The 21,453-nt window shown below is 46.2% G+C and overlaps 1 protein-coding gene across 1 annotated transcript in view; it reads left to right on the forward strand.

Annotated features, from left to right (window-relative positions):
* The window catches only part of TNS3 (tensin 3), a 361,185-nt gene that overhangs the window by 267,770 nt on the left and 71,962 nt on the right, over positions 1 to 21,453 (forward strand). The window contains exon 19 of the mRNA XM_054991056.1: positions 4,091 to 5,359. Coding sequence (XP_054847031.1) covers positions 4,091 to 5,359 — 1,269 coding nt within the window. The remainder of the gene's footprint in view (positions 1 to 4,090; positions 5,360 to 21,453) is intronic.

Consider the following 21,453-nt stretch of genomic DNA (forward strand, 5'->3'; position numbering starts at 1 on the left):
TCCCCTCGAAGCAGTATAATATTTACATGTAACTATGGTTACTTATAGTAAACCAATTTTCTAGGAAGATTTCCCAGCCTTTGATCCAGATCAATGTGTGGCTAATTTGGAATCCAGCATGGAGCAATTCAGCCGTGGAGCCTGCTGTGTTGGGATTTATGGCAGAGAGGACAGTGAAGGCTTCCTTACTCTTGGTGGGCCGCGCTCCTCACTTCCTCCAAAAGATAAATGTCACTGGGTAGTATGCAAGGTGTGTTGGGCAGAGCCACACAGAAAGCTGCCGTGTATTCCAGCCTGAACAAATAGCGGCCTCTCTGCCTCCTCCTTCAAAGCCCTTCTCAAAGGCCACTTTGTATTTATTTATTTACTTCTTTATTGGCTGCATTTAAGCCCCACCATTTCCCCCAAGTGGGAAAAAATCATTCTCCTGTCCTCCATTTTTTCCTCACAACAACCCTAGGAGGTTGGTTAGGCTGAGAGTGTGTGACTAGCCCAAGACCCCCCAGCGAACTTCCACGGCAGAGTGAGGATTTGAATCTGGGTCTCCCAGATCCTAGTCTGACAATCCGACCACCGCAGCACACTGGAAAATCTTTACTCCTTAATCCTGCAGCTGAAAACAGCTTCAATGCATGCCATTGAATTTCCCCACATAGTTTTCGTGTTTGCCTTGCTCCCTCCATTTCCCCCCCTCTCCCATCTTTGTTACCCTTACTTGCAGGGCTTTTTTTCTCGGAAAAGAGGTGGCGGAACTCAGTGGGTTGCCCTCAGAGAAAATGGTCACATGGCTGGTGGCCCCGCCCCCTGATCTCCAGACAGAGGGGAGTTGAGATTGCCCTCTGCGCCGCTGAGCGGCGCAGAGGGCAATATCAACTCCCCTCTGTCTGGAGATCAGGGGGCGGGGCCACCAGCCATGTGACCATTTTCAAGAGGTTCCGGAACTCTGTTCCCCCGCGTTCCCACTGAAAAAAAGCCCTACTTACTTGTCTCCTCCCTGCCCTCCTCCGGTGCCCCCCTCAGTTCCCAAAATGCAGCATGTACGTTCTTTAAGGCAAAGACATTTCATTTCTCCATATGAAGATCCCGTAACGATCGTTACATTTCAACAGAGCTGTGCAAATAGCATTCTCCTTGCGATTCTCTCTTAGGAACCTTTGGAGAATCCGCATTTGGCTTCTCACAGCCTTGAGAAAAATCAGTTTTCTGCCCTTCCCAGTATTAACGAAACCCCATCAGACATGGTAGGAGTTACAGATCCAGTCTTACCATGAAAATAGCATAAGGTAGCCAACTTGGAGCCCAACCAGATGTGTGCTGGAAGGGCCATGAATGGGACTTCTGTTACATTTTTTGTTTCTGTAAATGGCAGTCAAGTGAGGTGCGGGGGGGGGGGGGTTGAGATTGGGACGGAGGCATGGGGAAATGGAGTTTTAAGCCCCCTACTCTCTGATTTCTGTATATTTGCCCCAGCATGGAAAACTGCAGTTCTGCAGGTTTGTTACGGGTTGGGGAAACGGTTTGGGGCTCCCCTCTTCCCTCACACCTTAGTTCTGCTTTGAATTGGGCATGCACCCCCCCCCCCATATCCCACTGTTTAGAAGGAAGCAAACCGCCTGAGTGCTATTCATCATGTCTGGCTTTCCCCTTTGAGAACAGACTTGGGGTGCCATGAATGGGTAGCAAGTCGCCCTTTAATGTATTAAGTGTTTTTACCATGGTACGAAAAAAGGACAGCCCTTCATCTCTTCGAGCGACTCTCCTTTATCGCTGAACATTAACTAAGTTTCCTGCACTGTCCCTGATCAGGGCTCTGACACTATCAGGAATTTCATGTTACGTTTCCTTTTTCTTCCCCCGCCCCCCAGGCTGTCTGTGGCATTGTGAGTGTTAGAGATTCGGATCAGCTCCCAATAGCTCCATCAGCTCAGTGTGTTAATTTGTGTTCACTGTCTCTTGAGGAAAGATTTGGCTCGTTCTAAAGCTTGACGGGCTTAGTTCCTCGTGAGTGAGCGAGGCTCAGTGTTGCTTAGCAAACACACAGCAGAACCACAAGTGACAAAAGGCACAGGTTGGACACTTGTCAGCTTCCCTCAAGTTTTGTTGGGAAATGTTGGCATCCTGGTCTCGCAGCTTCGCTCTCTTGACTGCTGTCCAATGGACTTTTCAACTGTCACTTGTCCAACATTCCGCCAAGCTGCCTACATTTCCCGCCAAAACTTGAGGGGAGCTGACAAGTGTCCCACCTGTGCCTTTTGTCACTTGTGGTTCTGCTCTATAGTGTCTCAAGAATTTCTGATTAACACAAACTTCCTTTTCAATGAACCATGAGTCCTGCAGCCAAACCATATTCTTAACGGTGGTGACGGGACTGTGTAGCTGTCAATGTCCTCTAGAAAGGCATCAGTTTTTATTGCCTTTGTAAGGCAGTACAGGGCTGGGAGGGCGGCCTAGAAATCCTTTAAAAATCAATAGTAAAGAGTCCAGTAGAACCTTTAAGACTAACCAACTTTATTGTAGCGTAAGCTTTCGAGAACCACAGCGCTCTTCGTCAGATGCATGGAGGGTATGAAGAAACCAGACTCTTTACTATTTTGCAACTACAGACTAACACGGCTAACTCCTCTGGATCTAAAAAAATCAATGAAGGTGTATCTGCTGATGCTTTCCAATAAATCTGGGCTGTTTCAAAGCAAGAAGACTGACCCTTTCTTGCTTGGCATGGCTGAGAAGAAAGTTGTAGCCCTGCTTGGGTGTGTTGGGAAGAGGAATGCTGCTCCCAAGCAGGGCCGGCGCATCCGTGGAGGCGGATCCAGTAGCTGCCTCGAGCGGTGAGGTGCCGGAGGGGGTGCTGGGGGGGGCAGGAGCACAGCTGCAGAGCTGGCAGTGACAGCACTGGCGGCTGAGCGGGAGGGCTGTGAAGCCGCCCATGTGCCACCCCAGCCGCCTACAGCACCTGGCCCGCAGCTGCTGTGCCCAGCCAGGAGCGTGTGCTGGTGGCAGCAGCACGGGGCAGTCTGAGCGGGCAGCCTCCCAGCCCTCCCACTCAGTTGCCCTCCCACTCAGCCCTCCCACTCAGTCACAGCTGTGGGCCAGCACGCGGCAGGCGGCTGGGGCAGCACAGGGCAACTGAGCAGGAGGGCTGGGAGGCCATCCACGCACCATCCCAGCTGCCTGCCGCACCAATGGGGCCGGCTCACAGCGGCATGCTGCATGATGACGTCACACGCAGTGACGTCATCACGCCGTCCTGGTGCGCATGCTTTGCACGTGCGCTTGGGGACAGCAACAGCCCTGAAGCTGCCCCTGGCCTCAGGTGCCAGAAACTCTGGCACCAACCCTGCTCTCAAGCAGTCTAAAATGGCCAAGGCCAGACCATGCAATTGATGCCAACAAAGCATTGCCTGGCAGGATGAGAGTGTGGCTCAGGGGCTGCTTTGCATGCAGAAGGTCCCAGATTCAATCCTCGCCCATTAAAAAGTAGTAGGAGATGTGAAACTGCTGCCCGATACCCTCGAAAGCAGCTTCCAGTCAGAGTAGAACTGATCGACCTTGATAGACCAGTGATTTGACCCAGAATGATGCACCTTTGTATTTGTGTGTGCTCAAGAGCACGTTCCTCGTAAGTGGCCTGCATGAGAGTCTTGGAGAAAGAGCCGCTGTCTCCACTTCTGGATTCTCCAGTGCAAGCTTATTGACGATTATTGCAGTGGATTCTCCAATGCAAGCTTATTGACGATTATTGCATTAGAGAATTCTCCAATAATACAAGTTTATTGACGAAGTGGGGATTGTAATTTATTTTTGTGACAGTGTACAGGAATCCAGGGGTTAATATTTACTCCAAACGAACTAATATGTAGCTCAATAATGTGATGTCTGTGTTATTGAAATTACACATGGAAATAAAAAAAACAAATGGCTTAGTCTTTTTAATGTGCACGCCTTAAGACAAGTGAGTGTTATTTCATCATCAACGTTGGCAAGGATAACAGTTGCAATGTTCTTCTTAGTTATTTTTTAAAAGTCTCTTTGTGCTGGTTTTTTTCCCCTTACACAATCTCTGCTATCTTTTTTTCTTTTAATTTTACAGTTTTGCATACCCAGGGCCCCATTGATGGAAGCCTATATGCGAAAGTGAGGAAGAAGAGCTCCTCAGATACCAGCATTCCCAGCGGAGCTCCAGGTGCCATAACCAGCAGTCCGGACCACGGTGACCACACTCTGTCCGTTAGCAGTGATTCGGGACATTCCACTGCTTCTATAAGGACGGACAAGACTGAAGAGCGCCCCTCTCCCGGAACCAAGAGGCTCTTGAGCCCCCAAGAGAAGGAAGAGTTGGACCAGTTGCTTAGTGGCTTTGGCCTGGAGAACTCGGTCAGTCCTCTCAAGGATATGACCGATGCCCCAAGCAAGTATAGTGGGACTCGCCACATAGTGCCAGCCCAGGTTCACGTGAACGGAGATGCCAAGCACAAGGACAGAGAAACAGACATTCTGGATGATGAGATGCCCAGCCACGACCTCCACAGCGTGGACAGCATCGGGACGTTGTCCTCTTCTGAAGGGCAGCATTCCAACCACCTTGGTAACTTCAGCTGCCACAAGAGCAGTCAGAATTCCCTTCTGTCAGACGGGTTTGGGAGTAACACTGGCGAGGAGCACCACAGCACTCTGGCTCCGGATCTCGGAATTAGTGTCGATCCCATGTACGAGAGGTCCTTTGGAAATGCCGAGACAAAGCAATCTCAGCAACCGCCGAGGAATCCTCCGGTTTCTACTCATCCTCAAGCCTACAGCCCCAGTAGCTATTCGACCCAGACATGGGTACGCCAACAGCAGATGGTGATTGCTCATCAGTATGTCTACTCCCCTGACAGTGAAGTCAGACTTGGTGTTCACAATGCAGTGGAGAAATTGGGCAACCCACAGAGCCAAGACAGAATTCCAGATACTCCTGCCCGGGGCTCCAGCAGCAGAGATGCCGTACAGAGAGGGCTGGGAAGCATGCCTTCTTCCAACGAGACAGCGGAAACCCCTAGCCCTGAGGTTTTTAAATCAAGATTAGTCCCTGAGAAGGTCACAAATGACCTTGACCTGCAGCTGAACTCGGGAAACGACTTGGGGGCCTTACCGTCCTCCCCCACTCTGGATATTGATCAGTCGATTGAGCAGCTGAACAGGTTGATTTTGGAACTGGACCCAACATTTGAACCAATTCCCACCCGCATCAATGCCGTCAGTAGACATACAGGTCAAGTGAATGGATTTGCCAGCCCTGAACTGGATGTGGGAGGTCCTGGGATGATCCTTGGATTCCATGGGAAAACAGAGGTTGCGAACAGGAACCTGCCCCAGCAGGGTAAGTTATCTTTAATAATACATGAAAGAAATGCCCTCCCCCACCAGTGGTTGATGCCTACCCGTGCTTGATATTGCACAATAGAAATCTGTAAAAATGAAAAACAGAATACCTGTGGGTGACTCCTTTTCTTACTTCTTTGTGTAATGTTGGAACGAGACTGCATAAGCAGTCATCTCGTTAAAGAATTGGCATTTTCTGAGCACTCGCTTAAAAAATAATTTCAGTCCACAGGACTGTCTTTTTGAGTTTTGTTATATTAAAAGCAACAGACCTTAACAAATAATAAATTCCAGAGCTGCTAGCTGGCCAGTCGGATAACAGCAACTTTTTCTGCTGCTATAACATCTTTTTAAGAGAGAAGGGATGGGGGGAGGAAGGGTTCCAGTAGCGTCCAGCTTTTCAAGCAGGGAAGAATGGTATCTGAAATGTCCGTGTTGCATGCCTCAGTTACAGGAGGTTCGGGTTCAGGGGACTTTATGAATGACGAAAGGGTGTGTACGTGCCAAACGGTGAACATTTTAGAATTTTGGTCAGCATTTGTTCCGAAGCCTTTGTGCTTAATTTAAACTTTGAGGCACTACTGTAACTATGAATAAGCTCCCATGTTCTTCGGTCTGAACAAACCCCTTTTGAGGTGATGGGGTGGGTAAGGATTCTGTGATCTGCACAGAAACCCAATTTGTTCCATGTCAAAAAAGAGGTTGGAGACCTTGCAAATACACAGAGTGGTAAGCGGCAGTACTGCAGCCCAAGCTCTGCTCACGACCTGAGTTCGATCCCAGCGGAAGCCGGGTTCAGGTAGCCGGCTCAAGGTTGACTCAGTCTTCCCTCCTTCCGAGGTCGCTAAAATGAGTACCCGGTTTCCTGGCGGTAAAGTGTAGATGACTGGGGAAGGCAATGGCAAACCACCCCGTAAAAAGTCTGCCAAGAAAACGTCATGGTGCGATGTCCCCCTATGGGTCAGTAATGACTCAGTGCGTGCACAGGGGACTACCTTTACCTTTTTTTAACCTACTCCTGACTGTCCTACCCATGTACACATTCATATTATTTATACGATGCCGGAGAATGTGTGTGGCTGTTCATTCCCCAGGGGAAGAGGATTGGGCAGCTGGTCAGTCGGGTAAGCGTGTGAATCAGCCCCATGAGGTTTTGAATTGCTTAAAATAAATCTTAATTATTTAGTAACATTCCAAGGATCTTCCCTTATAACTTCAAATTGCCACAGTGTCTTTTTTTCTGGAGGGAAATCCGTGTCCTTTAATTACAGAGCACGGCTGTTGGATTGGCAGCGGTAATAAGTGGGTTTTGTTATGTTCCCTTTCCTCCCTTAAAAAAGAACCGAAAGCCTTCTGTGTTGCGGGCAATGGGTGGCATGCCGTTTCTGTCTCGGACATTGTTATTTATTCTGTGTCTTAGTGAGAGCATTTGAGGATCAGGGTGGAGCACATCAGAATGTGCTTTGACTGTTGTCTTGATTGGGATGGGGCAGCTGTAAGAAAAACGAACCCCCCAGGAAGACCAAAATAGTAAAGAGTCCAGTAGCACCTTTAACACTAACCAACTTTATTGTAGCATAAGCTTTCGAGAGCCACAGCTCTCTTCATCAGATTCATCGTCAGTAGAGATGGGCACGAACCGAAATATGAACCAAAATTCGTGATGAACCAGGCCGGTTTGTGGTTCGTGAACCAGCGATTCATCAGATCCTATTTCTTATGAACCGCCACGAGCTTTAGGCTGGTTCGTTTGGTTCATTTTTCAGTTCATCACTGCAGACAGCCTGGCGCCGATCAATCAGTTTTCTAGGCAACGGGGGATGGAGTTCCTGCAGACCTTCTGCTGATCCGGAAGTGACCTTCTGCTGACCCAGAAATGGTGATTCGCTGGCCCGGAAGTGACATTTTCACGAACCAAAATGACCCAATTTGTAAACTGGGGCAGGTTCATGAAAGTTCATGGTTCGTGAAATGTGACAAACCACGAACTGCATGGTTCTTTTTTTTTTCTGGTTCATGCCCATCTGTCTCATGCCCATTTGCATTGCTTAACATGTCATATTCATACTTGCATTGTGCTTCAGTACTGTTTGTATTTCTGGGTGGTTCCAGATTCCTACAATCTGAATTCTATTGCATTGTCCATCGGCTGTCCTATCCTGTTGTTTTTGTATGGACTTATTCTGTGCTATCTGCCTTGAGTCTCTTTGAGTCTCTTTGAGAAATTCAGACTCTAAATAATGTATTTAAATTGAATGAATTGCACCCCACGATACAGGGAACCATGATAAGGAGCCCGTTTCTTTCCTGTAATGTCCTAGGTGTATAGCATGCTCAGGAATTTGCTGAGAAATTTTCATTTTTCCCTCTTTTTTATATTCACATCTTAGCATTAGATAATTTAAGTTGCATTTGGTTTCATGGAGTATGGAACATTTGAGAAAGAAGTTTGAATGTTCTTTATAGGTAATTCAGCTTTAATCCTTGTTTTGAGGCATATCAGAGGTCCAGGTTGTGTTAACCCTTGCTTCACTTCTTGAGGTCCGTATTGTTCATTGAGGCATATATGAGCCCCGTGTTTACATTGAGTATAACTATCTGAAAGATTATCCAGGTTTTTTTGCTAGGCGTTAAGTGTGTAAGTTGTCATGTTGTCTTGACAACCAAACCGCTGTGGTATAGGGAATAAGCCTGGACTGCAGAGACCTGGATTCTAGTCTGTTGAACTATGTCGACCCCTGGGTGAGCGTAGGCCAGTGTCTGCCCATTGGCCTCACCTATCTCTCAGGATTGGTGTCCCATTCTCTCCCTTTGCATGGAAGGAGGGGTTCAGTTTCCAAAATACATTAAGTGGTTATGGTTAAAAAGAATGATCAGATATGGGGTCATATAACGGAATGCTTCTTCATTTAACTAAAGCTTTCTGGCAGCTAGAAAAGTACGATGTCAGTTCTTCTCTCTGATGTCTTGTTTTCTGCGTGCAGATATTTTTTGTTTGTTAGTACGGAAGACCGTTCAACCAAGTTATCCTTATTGTTTCAGGATCACATGACTGAGTGGTCTTCCATATAAAGATAAATTAATAAATAAATTAAACAATAAATTTCCTGAAGAAGTTGCAAAAAAAGTGCTTATCTTGATATAGTTTAAATTTATAGATCAGATCAAAAGATACTTGATAAAGTTTAAACAAAGTATTATTTTAAAAGTACAGTCAAGTCACAGCGGACTTATGGCAACCCTGTGGGGGTTTCAAGGTAAGAGATGTTCAGAGGTGGTTTGCCATTGCCTCTGCATAGCGACCTTGGTCTTCGTTGGAGGTGTGCTGTTAGGGTTGCCAAGTGTCCGGTTTTCACCCAGATAGTCTGGTATTGGAATTGTCCAGTGGGAACTGAGTTAAAATATCAGATATATAAATAGCCAGTATTTTCTGCATGGGGGAGGAGTGGCTGGCCGCTGGTGTGCACAAGCTGCCAGTAGCGTCAGCAAGCCTTCATGCGCTGCCTCCTTCCCCTCCCCTCTGCTTCCAGGCAGCTCTGTCGCTTGCTCACTTAGCTGCCCAACCCGCCCACTTGGCCTTCTGCCCGCCTGGCCCCCTGAACGCCACTACCAGCGGAGTGGCCAGCCCGTGCCATGCCACCTTGTACCCCAAATGAGCTGATGAGGCTGCTGCTGCTGTGACAGTGCCCCGTGGGGCTGGGCGAGCAGAGATGTGCCAGGAAGGCATGTGTGCAAGGAAGCACACCACAGCTGGGCCCTCCTGGAGCAGAGCCCCCTGCAAAAGCCACCTGACTGTGAGGCAGTGCAATGATGTCATCGCACTGGGGTTGGGAGTGTGTGCATGCAAGGGACCCTACTATGGTGAGTACCGGGTTCCCTCCCCATCCAGTATTTTCTAGGAAGCCATCTGGAAACCCCATCTGCCATCCAATTACTAACCAGGGCCCACCTTGCTTAACTTCCAAGATATGAGAAGATTGGGCTAGCCTGGGCCATCCAGATCAGGGCAAATTATATGTTAACTTATTTCCATATATTGTACATAAATGGTATAACAAAGGTGCATTTATTGATGCATAAGAGGTACCATTTTATACCTCTTTTTTCCCTTTCCTAATTAAAATACCATGTGATCCTATACCTGCTGCCTCAAAGGATGCAGACCCAAAACATCTATCTTCTGTGGTTTGTGTGAACTAGATTTCTTTAGGTTTAAGTAGACCGAGGACTAATTACAACCAGATTCAGAGATACCCAGCTTCTGTGTCTAGGGTTGGGAGCGTAGGGGGCATTCAGTGCTCTAGACAGCGATCCCACCGCTGGAAGCATATTTTGTTGCAAATTCTGGCCGGACACTATTTAAAATCGTCTTGTCAGTCACTGCGTTCAGGGATCCTGAGATAAGTCTAACTAATTACAGTATAGAATCTCTCTTTCAATTTTTAGAAACTTTGTTGTTTTGTGAACAAATAGGGTTTTTTTTCTTTTAACCACACCTCAGTTTTGAATTGGGCGAGGCTAGATAAAATTACTTCGTTCCACGACTGACCAACCCTGACTTTTTATGGCATTCTTTCCTGATAAATCCTTTTAACCATTTTTCGCCTTAAAGTGAGGGGGGAACGGGTTTGAGTCATCATAATGAATGGATGTGGCTTGAAATTCCTTCACAGAATAAAAATTCAAAATTAGATCTGTGCTTTGAAACGTTGCCTTTCTTTTTTAATGCTGACAGCAGGGTGGGGTGACAGCTGTAATTCTATGGGAAGCAAGCTTCCTTCCAGATTCTTTGACCCTGTTTCCGCTGTTGGTTGGGCGGCTGTGTGCTGTTTTCTCAGATGCTTTGTCAAAAACTGTTCACCTAGTCAGAGAGTATTTTGTGTGTATTGGCTTTTTGGTCTTGGGACCAAAGTACAGGCTTTCCTTGGGATATGTTTCTGGGCAGCCAAAGATGGACTCTTTCTCTACCTATAAAAACATGCATAAAACTGGGCACTTGTCTTTTAAAATGCTCGGGTGACTAGGAAAGGAAACTGCTGTCCTTTCAAGCATTTGGCTGCAACTGCTCTTAGACTTAACATGGTATGCCCTCGACTCTTGACGGGATGTCTCTATATTCCAAGTACAAAGTGGGAATTAGTTTAAGGGGGGGGGGATGACTGCAGCCAGAGAATTGGAGCCTTCAGACTGCAAAGCCAGTGTAGCTTGGCCTCCCTTGAAATTAGAAGGCAATCTTCTACCTAGATAGGACCAAGAATTAGGACAAATGTCTTAGGGTCTCTCCACACGAGGCCTCTGACATGTGAAGAACACATGTTGAGAAATGCAATGGCAGCTATGAAGGGTAGTTTAAAAAGACAGAGCTGGCAGCAGGGCAAAGGCTTTGTTATACTCTGGAGCTATACATTGCCATTGCTCGCTGCCCTCTGGTTGGGATCCCACACAGTTTTAGACTGAAGAGGTGAAATTGACAGAGCCTTCCGGGAGGCAAAGATGAAATTAACAAACCTTCTGAAGAGCGATCTCCGACTGCTCTGTCTTTTAAAACTACACTTCCCAGCTAACATTACATCTCCCTACATTTGATGAAAATGTGCTGAGCTGTCTCGTGTAACACACTCTTAGCTGTGCTGTGTTCTAGGATCAGGGGGCTGGGGAGACTGGCTTTCTTTAGGAGGTGCTGAGAGCTCCTCAGAGATTTGCAGATTCCTCAGCTCAGTTTGACTGTTGTGATAATAGAGGAGTGTTAGAAACCCTTGCAGTAGGAAGGAAAATAACTTTTTCTGTCTATCCAGGCTTCAGTTGCTTTTTGCAACCGCCTGGGACAGTGAACACTTTAGCTCTGGACACAAAGACCTGTGCTGTTTTCCAGACTTCCTCTGGACAGCTGAACCAAACGGAGTCCTCCTGTTGCAGGAAGGAAATTCATTGTCGTCCTTAAAGCAAATGTACGCCAGAAAAGTGAAACATGTTAACACTCTCAAGCCAGTTTTATTTATTGTATGCAGTATCTGAACCCCACCCTTCTACCAGGATCTCAGAGTGATGCACAACCGTTTATCTTGCATTGTGTTCCCAGAGACCCTGCAGGGTTGGGGAACATTGAGACGTGAGTATTTTTGCCAAGGCCACTTATCGAGCTTCATGGCTGACTGGGCCAGAAGCCTGTGTCCCACGTTCAAACCCCAACTCAGCTGTCACAACACTGCACTGTCTTTAGCTGTCAAGGTCCCTGCCGAAGGATATGTAGGTGTGTGCAATGTATAAAGCAGTTTTATAGCAGTTTGGTGTAGCTGTTAAGAGCGCTGGGACTCTAATCTGAAGAGCCGGGTTTGATTCCTCACTCCTCCACTTGAAGCCAGCTGGGTGACCTTGGGGCAGTCATGGCTCTCTCAGAGCTCTCTCAGCCCCACCCACCTCACAGCGTGATTGTCATGAAGATAATAATAACACGCACTTTGTAAACTTTTAATAATAACACACTTCGTAAACTGCTCAGAATGAGCATTAAGTTGTCCTGAAGGGTGGTATATAAATCGAATGTTGTTGTTGTTATAACACACTTTATAAATCACTCTGAGTGGGTGTTAAGTTGTCTTGAAGGGCGGTATATAAATCAAATGTTGTTGTTGTTGTTATAACACACTTTGTAATCCGCTCTGTGTGGGCATTAAGTTGTCCTGAAGGACAGTATATAAATCGAATGTTGTTATTATTATTGGCTGTTTTCAGACGCCCATAAGATCACGCAAAACTCACGGAATGAAGAGTCTTCCCAGCGCGATTTCCTGGCACGATCCCCTTTAATGGTGCGATGATATCAGAAATTGCACCATTAAACAGGATCGTCCTGGGAAATCGCGCTAGGAAGATGCTTCGTTCCGTGAGTTTCGCGCAATCTTCCAGAGGCTTTGGCCGTGTGGAAACGGCCATTATTTAACTATCATGGCTTCCCACACTTAGGAATTCGTAGCTTGGTGAAGTGCTGATGCAACCCCATGAGAGCCCATTTCTTGAATGGCGGTTCCCAATTTGACATATTCCCCCTGTGGACTGGCTGCAATTTTGCAGACGAATCTCCCCCGTCTCATTGCATACATATTAAAAAGATAAATCTTTAGCTGGCACGTCAAGTTATATAGCTTTGATTACAAGAATGTGGGAATGCCTTCACAGGCCTTTGAATATGAAAAACAAAGTATTGGAGCTTTAGTGTATTAATTTCAAAAATAAGGTGGAGGGGGGCACAGAGAAAGAACGGAAAGAAGCAAAGTGGAGTATTGAACTTTTCCGACTGTTTTCCTTTTATGAAGTTCGCTGGGAAATCAGCTTTGCAACATGACAGGAAACTGCTGCTTCCTGCTAACACGCTCCTGGGCCGCTCCCCTGGGCTTTGGACAAGCATGCATGTTTCCACCCGAATGTTGTGATGCTAGATCCCACACTCTGCTGATCTGGGGAAGTTGTTCTTTTGTGCGTATTTGCACCAGTTAGAAATGCAAAATGAAAGATTTGCTTGGGAAATCTGTTGGTCTGAAAACAAGGGGAAAGCTCTTCTTCAGTTCCTTGGAGATGTATGTCTGGAAATCTGAAAGTGAATTAGGGACCCTTAATTCTTTCCTGATTGCAGTCTCAAATGGTTCTTGGCATGAAAAAGAAAGAAAAAAACGCTGCTGGTGGCTTGAAGTGAATTGGATGAAAGGGACCAATTCCTTTTATGTGTCTGAATCCTTGGTTCCATTAAGAGAAGTGACTGGAGGTCTCTCTACATGAGATGCCTCGGCGCATCTTCGTCAAGTATAGGAAGACACAATGTTAGCCGGGAAGGGTAGTTTAAAAAGATAGAGCCAGTGGAGATCACTCCTCAGAGGATTCGTTAATTTCATCTTCGCCTCCCTGAAGGCTCTGTAAATTTCACCTCTCCAGTCTAAAACTGTGTGGGATCGCAACTAGAGGGCAGCGAGGAATGGAAATGGGCTGAAGCTACCTTCCAAAGCTGATCTTGAACCTGGAAAGGTTATAATGCACTGAAGTTTCCCTCCTGGCATTTTTGCAGCTTCACTGTATAGCAAAGCCTTTGCCTTGCCACCAGCTCTATCTTTTTAAACTACTCTTCCCGACTACCACTGGATCTCCCAACCTGTGCTCTTCATGTGTCAGATGTCTCGTGTAGTGAGATTCTGAGTGCCCACACTAGGCTGTGTAAGCGTGTATGTTGGCTTTGGACAATGGGGCTGTCTGCAGTGGAGGGCGGAAGGTGGAATGGGTACCATTGTGTCTTCTTCCCTTTCTTCAGGGCATGTGCAGGCTGCGGCAGGATTGCAGCTTGCTCTTTGCTTTGCCAGCTGCAGTCTCACTCTGTCCCTTCGTGTGTGGATCTGGATGCCAGTTACAGCAAGAACCCGCACCAGCCTTTCATACAGAGCAGAACTGCTTGTTCTGATTCATTGTCTGCCCTCTTAGGACAAGTCCTCACCAGTCCCCTAGAGCAGCTCTCTTCAGGTTTCCCAGGGCTCAACTTCAGCTCGTGGGCAGCAGCACGTGACCCACTAAGCAGCAAACATGTGACGTCACGGTCACATGACAGGAAGGGGGAGCTGTGCTCTGACAGTGGGGAGCAGTCCAAGAAATATGATGACAGGAATCACAAGCCAAGCACCAGGAGGTATATCATAGTAAGGAACAAGCTGAGGGTTGGAGCCATGGAGGAATCCTTCCCGCCACTGAGTGATCCTTGCCCCTCTATCCTCTTACTGTCCTTCAATTTGCATGCAAAGTGAGGCAGGATTTCTGGAAGCCCTGTTTTCTGGGCATGCACACTAGCAGCAGTTTCTTCCAGATCTGTAGGGGCTCTAGAACCGAAAGGTGGGGTTCTGCTTCCCACCTGAAAGTCCCAACCCATAGGCTGAAGATCACTGGACCACTGGAGTCCTTGGGAAATCGTGCAAAATTCCCGGATGACAGCGTCTTCCTGGTGCAATTTCGCATGAGAAGATGGTGTCTTCTGGGTCTTTTGTGCGATGTTCCACAGGCAGGTAAAATATGTGGAAACGGCCCTTGTCTCCCCTTTTAACCCAACCATCCTTCCAAAGTCTCCCCACTTTTGTTGCTTCCAGTAATTTATATGCCTCGGGTTTTTCATAGGGGGAACTACCACACATACGTGGCATGTGCTGGAGACTTAGAAATCTAGATTGTGTGGCTCCATTATCATGCCGGAGCAGGGGCACAGCTTGACTCTGCTACTAGGTAATCGCTTTCTTTGCCCGATAGATGCTGTCTGTCTCCTTTTCTGGAAAGTTGGGAAATATCCACAGGCAGGGGTTTCTTTCTGGGAAAAGAGGTGGTGGGACTCAGTGGTGGAACTCAGGACCGCACAATGACGTCACTTTGGGTCAGCTGGAACAAGGGAGGAGTTTTTTAAAGTTTAAATCGCCCTAGGAGAAAATGGTCACATGGCCGGTGGCCCCGCCCCCTGATCTCCAGACAGAGGGGAGTTGAGATTGCAATCTCCCTTCTGTCTAGAGATCAGGGGGCGGGGCCACCGGCCATGTGACCATTTTCACGAGGTTCCGGAACTCCATTCCACCGCGTTCCCACTGAAAAAAAAGCCCTGTCCATAGGTATCCACACCTATATATTACCTAGAATTGACTGTTGGGATAAGTTTGATTGGGTTTGTCTTCTGACCTGTGTGGAGGTATAAATAGGTTCATGAAATAGCTGCTGTATCTGCCTGGAGGCTTCCGGGCTGAGTTCAGAGCAATGGTATATTACCATTAAAGCCCTCCATGGCCAAACCATGGCCAAACCAAGAACTCGTTTCCATATGTGAATGCCAACATTAAGTATGGCTTGTCAGCCACCCCTCTGTGCTTGTATGAATCCAGGCACCCTACCTGTTGAATAACGCTATTCGAGCCGTATGGAGACATTTTACATTGAGATGTTGAGGAAATCTGTGTAGCAAAAGCAAGTCTTTTACACAGTAGTCCAAGGCTATGAAGCATATTGAAGAAGGTCCAGTTATGCCCTTTGCCTGTGGTTTCTGTATCAGGTAGCCATGCTATTCCTGTAAAGCGTAAGCAAATTCTGTGGAAGAGCTAGAGGTCACCTCTGTGTGAGAGAAATTTCCTAGGAAAATGAGTGTTTCCCTTTGGCGTGCTAATATCTCACCCTGAGTCAGGGAAGCTGAGCTGTGTTTACTTTCACTGATTTCTGCTATATGGTGCTGGATATATTTATTTACTTCATTTATACCCGGCTCTTCTCCCCATTGGGGACCAACATTTGCTTTCAACAACAACCCTGTAAGGTAGGTTAAGCTGAGAGAGCGAGTATGTGACTGGCCTGTGGTCACGCAGCAAGCTTCCATGGCAGAGTAGAGATTTGAAGCTGGGTCTCCCAAATTGTAGTCTAACATTTTCCTCACTACACTGCACTGTCTGTCTTTTGATGAAGAACTTGCAGTTTTACAAAGTGAAGGGAAAGCTGCACTCAGTGGGAGAAATCAATCACCTGGAGTAGATAGGATATCAATAGAGCTATTTCAAGCAACAGAAACGGAGTCCATCAAAATTTTAACAAGAATCTACATTCTCATTGCAAAAAAAAAAAAAAAAGATGTCAACAATTGCAGGCTGTCGTATTAACTTCCCGGGCAAACAAAGTGATGTTCAAAGTTTAACAACACAGATTGTTACCGTATATGGAAGAAGAAATGCCAGATGTTGAAGATGATTTAAGAAAAGGAAGAGACAATGGAGAGTATATTGCAAATTTACAATGGTTCATGGATCACACCAGAGAATTTCAGAAGAAAATCAGCCTGTGTTTTATAGACTATAGCAAAGCTTTTGAGTGTATGGGTCATGAAAAGCTATGTATGGTGTTAAATGAAACGGGTGTGCCACAGCATTTAATTGTGTTGATGTGCAACCTGTAGTCTGGACAAGAGGTTATTGTTAGGACAGAATATGGGGAAACAGAATGGTTTCCGATTGGCAGAGGTTTTAGGCAACGAAGCATATTATCTTCCTGTCTGATCAACCCATATGCAGAACACATAAGGAAAGCTGGATTAGATTTAGATGAAGATGGGGTGAAAATTGGAAGGAACATTAACAGTTTGAGATATGCAGATGACACCACATTACTGGCAAAATATAGTGAAGACTTGAACAACCAAGGCTCATTTCGAGGGGGAACGCGCAGGAACGCAGTTCCGACAGTTCCCCAAAGAGGTCACATATCAGGTGGCCCTGCCCACCTGACTCTCGACCATGTGGGCTCATTTTGTCCTGGATTGGGGCCAAAATGGGCCGGATCAGGCCTCTGACGGGTGGTGGATCACGCTCCTGTTCAGCAGCGGCCTGATCCGGACCATTTTGGGCCCCTTTTCGGTCATTTTCAGCCCCCTTTTGCCATTTTGGGCCCAATTTCAGCCCTGAATGGCCAGAATTGGGTCCAAAACAGCCAGGATAGGTGATGTCAGGGTGTGTGGCATATGCAAATCAGTTATGCTAATGACACATTTCCAGTAATGGCAAGAGGCGTGGCATATGCTATTGAGTTATGCTAATAAATCCCTCCGGCTCTTTTTCTACAAAATGACCCCTGTGAACAACTACTGATGATTGAAAGAGAAATTGCCAAAGAAGAATTACAGCTGAACATCAAGAAGACAAAAGTAACGATTATTGAGGAATTACACAATTTTAAGGTTGACAATGAAGAAATTGAAATTGTTCAAGATTTTCTCTTCCTTGGCTCAGTCTTCATCCGAAAGGGAGACTGCACCCAAGAAATCAGAAGGAGATTAAGTCTTGGACAGGCAGCCATGAGGGAACTAGAAAAGATAATTAAGTATTTAAGGATATGTCACTGGAGATCAAGATCAAGATTATCCATGTTACGGTATTCCCCATTACTTATCTATGGATATGAAAGTTGGACAGTGAAGAAAGCAGACAGGAAGAAAATTGATTCATTTGAAATGTGGTGTTGGAGGAGAGTTGCAGATACCATGGACGGCCAAAGACAAATAAGTGGGTACTAGATCAAATCAGGCCTGAATTCTCCCTAGAAGCAAAAATGACAAAACTGAGGCTATCATACTTTGGTCACGTCATGGGAAAAGACAGTAATGCTTGGAAAAGTGGAAGGCAGTAGGAAAAGAGGAAGGCCCAAAATGGGATGGCTTGACTCGATAAAGGAAGCCACGGCATTCATTTTGCAAGATCTGAGCAAGGAGTTGTGGAGGTCATTAATTCATAGGCCTGTCACGAGTTGGAAGCCATTCAGTGGTGTGTGCATGTGCACGCGCACACACGCAGACCGTCATGGATGACGGGCCAAGTTTGGGCCATGTTTTTCTTTAGATGTGTTTTATCAAATGTCCCTGATTTCATGAGAGAGCCCCGGTATGAATCTGCTGCTCTTCAGTTTTTTAGAAGTGCATAGTAAACCTAGCTGATAAACTCTGGTGCTGTGGATCAGGGTTCAGCAATAGTTTGTGCATGAAGACCTCTTCTATTCCAGTGGCTCTTAACTTTCAACTTCTTGTTAACCTGACATTGAAAAGATTCATTTTTTTTAAATTAGGTAATGGAAAATAAAACCCATGCTTTCAATTTCCTTTGCAATTGGTGTTCTGAGCAATCATGTCACCTCTCTTGGTTTGGAAACAAATATTTTGTCTTCGTGATGCTACTTGAAGCTCCGATTGGATTGCAAAGGAAGGTTTGCTGCTCTCCAGGTCAGATTTCTGGGTGACATCATTTGGCATCTTAATAAATGGTAACTGTAGGTGTAGCAGATTGTTCTTCTAGCGAATTTTGCACAGAACGGCATAAATATGTGGAACTTCATCTGAAAAACGTATTAGCAGGCAGTTCCATGAAAGGCAGCGGCATTCTCTGGAGGCTTGTTTGGAACCAACTCCTACACAGTTTACTTTTCCATACTTCTGGTTATGGCACGCTCGAAATCTTTCTTTTTGCAGCTGTCTTGCATGGCTCGCTGCAACAGTCTCCTGTAGCAGCTTATCCAATTAAAACAATTTTGTTTTTAAAGGACGGTTTGCAAAGGCTAAATGTGAGCAAGTTTAAAAACCGTCTGTAAAATGCTTTAACTACTGCAAGCTCATTCCAAGTATGTTAGCAGAGCATTTTGGAAGATCTGAACAAAGCAGCTCTCAGTTCTTTCCTCATCTGATCGAGGGCTGTCATCATCCCCAAGGTTAAACACTCCTTTGCAGGGCTTTTTTTCAGCTGGAATGTGGTGGAACGGAGTTCTGGCACCTCTTGAAAATGGTCACATGGCTGATGGCCCCGCCCCCTGATCTCCAGACAGAGGGGAGTTTAGATCGCCCTCCGTGCACTGGCACAGAGGGCAATCTAAGTTCCCCTCTGTCTGGAGATCGGGCCATGTGACCATTTTTGCCGAGGGCGATTTAAGCTTTAAAAAACTCCCCCCTTGTTCCAGCTGACCCAAAGTGATGTCATTGTGCAGCCCTGAGTTCCACCACTGAGTTCCACCACCTATTTTCCCAGAAAAAAAGCCCTGCTCCTTTGCCAGACCTAATTTGTCGCCTCTTGACAGAAGCATGGTGACAGATGTGTCAAGACTTGTGCTAAACATAGTCAAATTCTCCTTAGGAGTCTTGGTTAAGTGAGGAGTTGGTTAATCTTAACCATAGTTAACGGGGGTGCTGATGGATCCTTGTACTGTATGTTAGCAGAGGATGTGCAGCAGAGCACGTATGAGGCGTGAATACAGAATGGATGCTAAGGAATAAACTCACCTACAGAGCCTGGTTTAAGCTTTAGATAAGAAAAACGAGTCTTTTTTTAAAAAAGAGCTCTATTGAGGGATAGGAAAGAGTAGGTATAGCATTCCTTTCTAGCTATCTAGTCTAGGATGCCAAGGAATGCAGGAAGGCATGTCCTGCTTCCATCACATCACGATGGAGAGACGAAGAGAAGAAGGTGTGGTGAAAAAAGGAAGGAAGCCCTTGAAAAAACAATCGACACTTCAAAGGACTTAAAGCCGGTAGATCTAAGCCGATTTTCTGTGTAAGATGAAGGGACGCTTCCTCAGGATACCATCAGCTCAACTCTTCTGTGACTGCCCTTTGGCTGAAGTTGACTCGCTGTCCATACGTTCTTTCACTGTCCAAAGCACGAACTAACTAGAGAGAGATTGTATTGTCGAAGGCTTTCACGGCCGGAGAACGATGGTTGTTGTGGATTTTCCGGGCTGTATTGCCGTGGTCTTGGCATTGTAGTTCCTGACGTTTCGCCAGCAGCTGTGGCTGGCATCTTCAGAGGTGTAGCACCAGAGGTGTAGAGAGAGATTCTTTAAAAAAAGGCTACTGAGGCATTCAAACATTCCCAACTCTTCAAAATGAAGACTATTACTGAGTAGCCTTTGTAAAAGCTGCATTGTAGATGTGGCAACCTTTTCTTTAACTGTTTTGTTTAATTGTTAAACTTTGTTGGAGTGTATGGCCTATGAACTTCAGAGGACTAGCTCCAGGATAGTAGAATGCAGGGCTTTTTTTTCAGCTGGAACGCGGTGGAATGGAGTTCCGGCACCTCTTGAAAATGGTCACATGATTGGTGGCCCTGCCCCTGATCTTCAGACAGACGGGAGTTTAGATCTAAACTCCCCTCTGTCTGGAGATCAGGGAGCTGGGCTACCAGCCATGTGACCATTTTCGCTGAGGGTGATTTAAACTTTAAAAAACTCCCCCCTTGTTCCAGCTGACCCAAAGCGATGTCATTGTGCGGTCCTGAGTTCCACCACCTCTTTTCCCAGAAAAAAAGCCCTGGTAGAATGGAAGGGTGGACAGACCTTGACCTCTCTATCTCTCTGACTCTTTCTTAGTCCCCCCCCCTGCCCCTTCGGGCTCAGCCATCTGAGCCTAGACAGTTGGCAACCCAAGAAATGGCCTTCTCGGTCACGGAGACAAAACTCTGGAACTCTGTCTCCCTCTATCGTTGTCTTCTGTCACCCAGTGAAGACTTTTTTTGTTTTGTTGGGCCTTCCCTCACTGACTCCCCTTGGCCGCCTCCTTCCTTGTGTGCCCATGTGTTTATATGTTTTGTTTGTTTTAAATATTTTATATATTTTTCTCTCTCTTATATATGTATATTGTTTAAACATTTTGATTGTTTGCCACCTTGAAGACCCTTAGTTGAGTGGAAAGGCAGCATATAAATGGTTTAAATAAAATAAATGATGGCGAAGGAGGGAATTTCTCCTGCTAGGAGTGTACAGCCTCATAACTTGCTCACGCTTGAGACATATGGAGGAACCCTATTCTGAATCATATCACTGGCCCATCTGTCAGAATTGTCTGTTGCTGTTGTTTTAAGACACAAATATATTTATTTTTGCACCTCACTGGTAGCAAGCCCACCACTTGGCTGCACCTGACGTTCCCCCTTAATGCCATTGTTGATCCATTGTCTGTTGTGATGTGATTGGCAGCAGTTCTAAGTAAGAGAAAGATCATTCTCAGCTCTTGATACATGAGACTATATAATGGAAACAGCAGGAATTGAACCTGGAACCTTTGGTATGCAAAGTGCACGCTCTGCCACTCAGCCACAGTCCCCCCACACCCAGTGATTAACTTAGCGGATACAAGTTGGCAGAGGTGGGATTTGGAATGGTTGCACATCTTTTGTTCTTCTGTTACTGTGTAACTGCATAGCTAAGTTGTGGTGTCCATTATCACTGCTTGTGATGATTTCCAGTAGTTTATGTGGCTTTTTAAAAGGGTTATGTGGGTTTGGGGAGCATGCGTCTCTTGGTGTCAGCTAAATGGAACCTGGCAGCATGCTTCCAAATATAGAATACTGGGAACAAACGTAGGCAGGAGAACAGTTTTCATGGTCTGTGTATGAAAGCCCAGGCATCCGTAGACTAACCAGGCACTCTGTTTGCATGTTGATAGAAACGCTGTGTCACTGAATTGCAATTAGTGTACGTCACTAATTGCAAATACCTTCTCAAAACAGGCTATGCCCATGTGAATTGGGAGTTCTTGATTCGTTGTCTCATATTATTCCAGAGTGCCCTCTC

The sequence above is a fragment of the Eublepharis macularius genome, chromosome 11, assembly GCF_028583425.1.
Source record: "Eublepharis macularius isolate TG4126 chromosome 11, MPM_Emac_v1.0, whole genome shotgun sequence".
Lineage (NCBI taxonomy): Eukaryota > Metazoa > Chordata > Lepidosauria > Squamata > Eublepharidae > Eublepharis > Eublepharis macularius.